Raw genomic sequence first — 7,300 nt, 5'->3', positions numbered from 1 at the left:
TACACGAAGGCTGGTGCTGCAGAGCCTACATGGGGCAGAGCCTACATGAGGTGTTTGGAGCAGCCAGTAGCCAGTACCAGTAAATCCGTAAAAAAGCAGCAGCTCCTTCTCATTGTTGAGTTCCCTGGTTACCACTCTACTATTTTAACAAGTACTTAGTTGAGGGAAAACCAAAGACAATACAACATACCAGTGACTATCACACACAGGAAGAATCTACCCAGATATACAAAATAGGTTTTTGCTGAGACAAGACCTCATATTAGCCATGTTTGACTCCACCACTGTCCACAACAAAGACCTTTGCTTTGCTTTTTTAAAAAACAAGCTCTTGCTGTACAATTCTTTTATACAAATAACTAGCTTAATTGGGAGCTTTCTGCCCACACTTAGAGAAACTGTAATAATTGTCTTTAAGTATGTTCCACCTCATGTATCTTTTACTAACTACAGCGGTGTTCTACCAACATACACCTCTGTACGACACAGTATCCCTAATATTAAAAAATAGACTCCAGAAAAACTGCCCAACAACCCCATTGCAATAACTTACCTATACCACTGTTTCTTGCATGCCAAGGTAATAGACCTCTCAAAAATATCTTAGATAGCCAGAAATCTTGAACATCTCACTTGTAGCAGCTTTTCCTGGTTGTCTTCCTTTTGTCACTTTAGTTACTGTCAGCATTCACTGCACTGAACTTTTCCAGTAAGGTGAATGCACACACTTCAGTTACCTTTTACAGCCATCTTGATGCTGATTTGTGCATTTAATTTAAAAAAACTACTATGTTTTCAAAAACTCAAATGTCCAAAACGTCAGGAGCCTGGCAAGCTAATTAGTTTGTCATGCCTGTTTCTTATCAACTAAAGATATTTCACTGACGTTATCTGGAAGTAGTGTTTGTGTTTAAATCTATTAATGAGAGCAGAAGATAGTGTGATCAAAAGAAAAACATGCACTAAGAGCTCACGCTTTGCACTGCATGTTACTAAGAGCCTATAAAAATGAATGGACTTCCGTATGTCTACAGTAGCATAGCCTACTCTGTGATAATGTTTATTTTCCAAACTGGTTTCCAAACCTGTAGCCTCAAGGGATTGTGCATCTCACACCACATGCATGAAATACAGAAGCAGTCACATCCATCCTTTTACAAAACCTGGGATTTAAAATAAACTTTAAAGTGTAAAGCTCAAAGTAAATAAGTAAGTAAATAGATAAAATTACCCCAAGATTCATCTTCTAAAATTTAGCTTCCAAACCAAGTCTCACAACTTTCTGGGAAAAGATTCATGACTTTGAATGTGCCAGACCAACAGTTCCAGCTACCATGACTGAGGCTGGTGAAGCAGGGTAACGATAGGCATTTGTGGTAATATCTAAATTACTCAGGGCAGGGACTGTGACTGCTTGTGATTGCTTAGGGTCTACTATGATACAGAGAGTACTGTGATTTCAATACCCGCTCCCAATTTTCCACCTGGCTTTTAAATAAGAATGGCAGCACTTACTCTGTAGTAGTTTATACAACTACCCAGTGTGCAAGGCAGGGACAAATCAAGTCCTCAGCTACCAAACAACAACAAACCCTAAGCAGTGTATTTTCCACCACTGAATAAACTCAGACCCACAGTAACAGGTCTGGTCACATCAATGTTTGTTCAGAGAGGACGTTCCCAAGGAGCTTCTTGCGCGCAGCATTCAGACAAAAGAGTAATGAACGCTTTCACCCTACACACTGTTGCGAAAGCTGAATGTTATCAGCCTTGCCCTAAGAGGGTAAGACAAATAATGAGAGATCCTGTTCCGTGTCTGAGTTTATGATTTGCAAACAGAACAAAATGCAGCTTAATTCTCTCTCAGTTGAAATTAATCGGGGAGAATAAACCAACGAAACAAGCTATGCCTATGTCACATACAAGACTTTGCAGAACAAAACAAAGAAACCCTTCTCCAACTGAACACCAACTTGAATGCCAACCTAAACATACACACACACAAAAAAAGCACGAATATAAAAACGTTGATTGCATAGCCACTGAAGTTTCCCAGTCTGATTTTTTCACAAACCCTAGAACAACTGGGATATGAGACGTATTAAGCAACCAACCAAAGGGAGGTTACTGTGTTCTAACCACTGTAATCTGGATTCTAAGACGACAATCTGCCATGCTAAAGCCAACCTGCCTGCACTGTCTATCCTATCAGGGGAATCAGTCAGTGGCAGTGGCTTTTAAACAAGAAAGCTAGTTTCCCTCTGTTCACAGTATCATCTCCTTCAATCCCTCCCCTAAAGCACAAATATTTTTAAGGAAAACATAAAAGTAAATATTTTCTATCATTGTCTTGGCACCTACTGCAACCCTTACCCCAGAGTTCTCCAAGTGGCTGTGGTCCTAAAGACTTCAGCGTGCTTTCACGGACCACTGAGACAAAGAAACAAACCTCTACCTTCAGATCACAGAAAAGAAATATAAAATGCACATACTATGTAACTGCTTGTAACACCAGAAGACGTATACAAAAGGAAGGAACAAGGGAAAACATTTTCATGAGATGCCGGAGGTTAGAGGCTTTAGCACTTCACACTCACCTCTACCACGGAGGCAGTGCAGACTGCACATGCTACAGCCACATTTGTAGCTGCTGGTTCCTCTAATTGCCCCCAAAAACCACTGCTTGTGGCTGGTCCCGTGATTGGCACCAACAGTTAAAAAACAAAACAAAACCAAACCAGAACGACTGACTGAACCGGCTGCAGAAAGGAAGCCCTTCACACACTTGACTTCACAATCTTAAGAAAAGCAAAAAAAGTAAAGAAGTGGGTGAGGAAAGCTGCTGAACTCAGAGAAGGTGGAAGGCAGTTACTGCCTAAGAACTATCTGTCAGCTGTTAATGGGTTTGGGGAAAATAACTGGAACTCTGATTTTCATACCCAAAAGCTAAATTATAAGCCGTGTCCAGCTGGATCCTAATGTAAGCAGCATTTGGCAGAAAACACCTTGAGAACTATGTAATATATGCAAACTAAAATCAGCCTGTTTAAAATGTTGAACAAGGCATATTTAATCTTATTACACCATACTAGAAACACAAAATCAAGAACAATGGACTAGCCATCAATGATAACAATCTGCATAATCTCATTATGCAACAGAAATACTTATTTTAAGAAGAAATTTCCTATTATTCTCTCAAACATTTCAGTCAGGTAAAGTTTTAAGTAACTCATAAAACTGTTTACACCACCAGTCTCATTTCCGAGATAAAAATTGTTCTGTAAAATTGAAATCTACACTGGGTTAGTAGTTTTACACACGTGATGATTAAAATATATCAGACAGACTTGATTTATTGTATGAAATGGACTTTTCTATATCCAAGAATGAGTTTAGGTGAAAAGGGGTGGATTTATTCTAGTGACATGCAATAGAGTGTCACATGGCGTCTGACCCACAGAGAAGTAGCTTTAGTCTGCCTTCAGCATCTGAAAGCCCATTTAAACAGAGAAAGAGTACTAACTAGATGTTTAACACTGTGAATACCCAAATACAAAGTGAAAAAAAAAAGAGTAAAAAATATGCTCTTTTATAGGTAAAGATGGAATTTGAATGGTATAGCTCTCTTCCTTTAGCCCATATTTTAAGCGGGAGACGAAACAAATTCATTTAACTTAAAAATCATGTGAGGTAATACACCTGCCCCAGTGGAAAATGACTGCACACTTGGAACAGAGGGGTAACCAATTAAATTGAATTAAAAGCGAAAAAGCCCAAATGGGTGATACAGATTACACAGATACCTGTGAGAAAGATGTAAAAAGCAGCCTTTTTATTTGAGAGTAGAACTAAGTATTTAAATCCACCAAAACAACAAAAACTCATTTCCCATAGAATTCTGCATCATGTTACATCAGCAGAACAGGCCACAGGAAGGTTTCAGTTTTCCTCACAATTCCAGTGAAAGAGACCAAAAAAAAACAATGAGCAAAACACACACACCCCTCACAGCAATATAGACTGACTTTCACTGCCTGTGCAAAGGCAAATATTATTTTCAACTAAGGACTGAGTTTCAGCTGACAAGTTTACTGCTGAACAGCCACACGATTTTCTGCACAAGTGAACTGGGAACTAATGAGGTGGGAAATGCTGTTCATCTTGAACTACCACCCTAAGAATGGGACAGCCCAGCTTAACAGAAGTCTAAGTCACTAGGTTCAAGGGTGAACAGCTTCTTGTCCTCTTGTCCAACAACCAGGCACCCATTGACAACTTCAGACATTAAAAAAAAGTATAATTGATCAGAAAGGAAAGCTATCCTTCTCTTCTTACACATAACTAAATAAAATAAATTAAAAATTTGTTGTAAACAGCTTGTATTTTCCATGGGCAATATTTTTAATTACACTACACTTCAAGACCCACTGCAGCTAAAAGGCAGAACACACCAGCTTTGTTCCTGAGTCAAAAGATGGCACCCAGAACAAACATGGGAGCTTTACAGATGTATATACCTGCTCTCTTTTTAAAACTGGTGACTCTCAAGAGTTTATAATGCTGTACTGACCCATGATAAAGAGAAATCTTGCTTACATTCTGAAGCCCAGACGAGTTTTTTCTCAAACTGCTAACACACGTACATACATACTTAACTCCATGCACAAGTTCGACTGAAATCTGCATGACTGCCGGAGCTTAACATTATAAAAATGTTTTGCCTCTATTACTGAATTTCAGGAAACATCCATTATTCTGGGTATGACTCCTGTGATCCATGCTTGATCTTCTATGTTTCCTCTAACGCCTGTAAAAACTTCCAGCTTCCCCTGACATCTTCAGCATGCAGAATAGATTTTCAGCTCACACATGTGAATAATGCTAAAATTGCAGAGGGCATGGCACTAACTTCTGTTCCACTTAATATCAAAATAAAGGGATACCGCCCTTGAACTGGGAAGAGGATGTACAAGAGAGACACCTTGGGTCAAGCAGCTGGAACAATGGGATACCAACCAAGACACACAGAGATAAAATTCTTTAGTAAGAGACAGGACTCCTGAAAAAAAATAAACATGTTCTCACCATCCGTTTTCAAAATTCCCTTTTATAGTTTACATTAGACCAACAAGCATGGGCTTTATCATATTTGATCCGCACCACCTCTTTTACTTTTATCCACAAAGCTGGAGTTTCTACATCCACTTAAGGTTAGGTATAAATACTGAGCTAAGGCAAAAGAGAGAATCCATTCTGAGAGATCCTTGAGGACAGATCCTTGCGGCTGTTCTGAGTTGCCTCTTGAAAATGAAATGAACCAAAGACCAAAGAAGACATCTCTCCACAGACCCATCAGAGAAGGACTTACCCGTCTGTTGTGTTCTTTTCGGGTAAGTCTTGCTGCGGCTTCTTTCGATGCACTGGTCAGGCCGCGGGAGCTGCACAGAAGGGTCTCTGGTCATTTGCGATGATGTCCTGCCACTTGAAAATGCAACAAAATCATGGGAAAACACTTGGAAAAACGATCAAAGAAACAGAGCATCTTTAGACTGAAAAGAATGCACAGTGTTTGGGCAACAAGTTTTGTTAGCTATTCGCTTCTCATCCCAGCTCTGGTTCTCCTGCTGAGTAGCACTACCCTGGCTTTTGTTTTGAATCAGTCGTTGGCAGAATCATCAACAGATTGTGCCAACCTCTTCTACATTTGGCATTTTCAAGAGGAGTTAAGCAACTGAAACAAAATGCTAGTTTATTAGGAATAGGCTAAGATAGTGTGACCTGTTGTAACCTCAAATATTCTAACATACGACTTGAAATAATTTGATTACTTCCTGAATTCTTCCTGCAAGTTTTCATCTCAGGAAAACACATATTTCATGTTGCCGAGTTGTAGTCAGTGAGGGGCATCCTTACATTCCACATCCTCTGCCATGTGGAATGACAACCCGAAGGGCATGGAAAACCCCAGGCAAAGCAGACTGTTAACAAAGTACTCTCACTAGCACAGCCCAAATGATAATAAATTGAGTGTTAAGTCCTCATTCCCATTTACAGGAAGGCTGTTCTTCACTGCACAATTTTCATTAGTTATTAAGTTTAAATAAATTCTTATATGCTCATTTTAATGCTCCTCTCCCTGTGACTAAGCAGAATATAGTGTTGATAACAAAAATGTAAAACAGGCCTCATACTCCTCCCCAAAACTCCATTGCTTCTAGAAACTTACCTCACAAGAGAAGTAATTGTTACCATTAACTTCCAGTTGCTTAAGCAACTGCAGTTTGACGACTTAGAAGTAAACAGGTATCATACTAGCAAGTGCCAAGCAACTATATAGGCATCAGATATGTAGATTTTCTGAGTTATGTGAATAGACTGACAGTATTTTCACCAAGAGACCCACAGGGCTAGTCAGCACTGCGGAATTTTTATTTTATCAAAATTTATAAAAGAATGAAAGGACAAAAAAAACCCCCAAATTCTAACATTACATCACAGCAGTGCTGGTTTTTGATATTCAGCTTAATGGGGCTTTTGCTCCCAAGTTAGGCAGGAAACCCTGCTGCTCAACTTTTAAGTTCAGCAACCATGTCAGTCTTGCAAATTCCAGAAGCAGTTTTAACAAAACTTCTAGGAATAAGACCTTCTACTCACACTAACACCTCCACCTATTAACCAAAGCATCTGATCTTAAGACCAGGAAATTGCTTTCCTGAAAACTGTCTGCCACCTAATGAGAAGTATCTAGAATATTAAAAAAAAAAAAAAAAAAAGGGCAAAAGACAAAAGATAACATTATAGTCCCCAAACATACACAGTCAAACAGTGGAATTATGGTTTCTGCTTTGAGCTAATGATGTATACAGATACACGACAATTGTCACTGCTTTTGGTGCTACAACAGGGACCAAAGGCAAAGAGGGAAGATGATCAAAGCCAATGGATAAGCAAAGAAAATATTCTCAAAGTACATGAAAATGCTGCTACTGATGCTCTGAATTCAAAGAAAAGAGTTAACATGTCAGTCACCAATTGATTATCACTATTTATCATTAACATGGTATAATCAATATGATGCAACTAGATGTCACAACCCACATTTACTACAACATCCACTCAGGTCAGGGGGAGTCCTGAAGAATCACTGTAGCAAAACAGGAAACACTTCCTACTAGAAGGGAAGTATATACTTTAATGTTTTCTAGACCAAACTAACATTATAGACATAGCTGTTGGTAATGATCATCATCCCAACATGGCAAGCCATACCACAGATCACCCTTGAAACTTATTGGAA

The 7,300-nt window shown here is 39.1% G+C and overlaps 1 protein-coding gene across 1 annotated transcript in view; it reads right to left on the bottom strand.

The window, feature by feature from the left end:
- The window catches only part of EPB41L4A (erythrocyte membrane protein band 4.1 like 4A), a gene marked incomplete at its 5' end in the record, with an annotated part of 61,068 nt that overhangs the window by 15,754 nt on the left and 38,014 nt on the right, over positions 1-7,300 (bottom strand). Inside the window, 1 exon segment of the mRNA XM_010287572.1 lies at positions 5,372-5,484. Within this exon segment, the coding sequence (XP_010285874.1) occupies positions 5,372-5,484 (113 nt within the window).

The sequence above is a fragment of the Phaethon lepturus genome, unplaced genomic scaffold, assembly GCF_000687285.1.
Source record: "Phaethon lepturus isolate BGI_N335 unplaced genomic scaffold, ASM68728v1 scaffold1835, whole genome shotgun sequence".
In the NCBI taxonomy this organism is placed as follows: domain Eukaryota; kingdom Metazoa; phylum Chordata; class Aves; order Phaethontiformes; family Phaethontidae; genus Phaethon; species Phaethon lepturus.
Note: the sequence above shows the minus strand (reverse complement) of the source record. Positions and strands in the feature narration are given on the sequence as shown.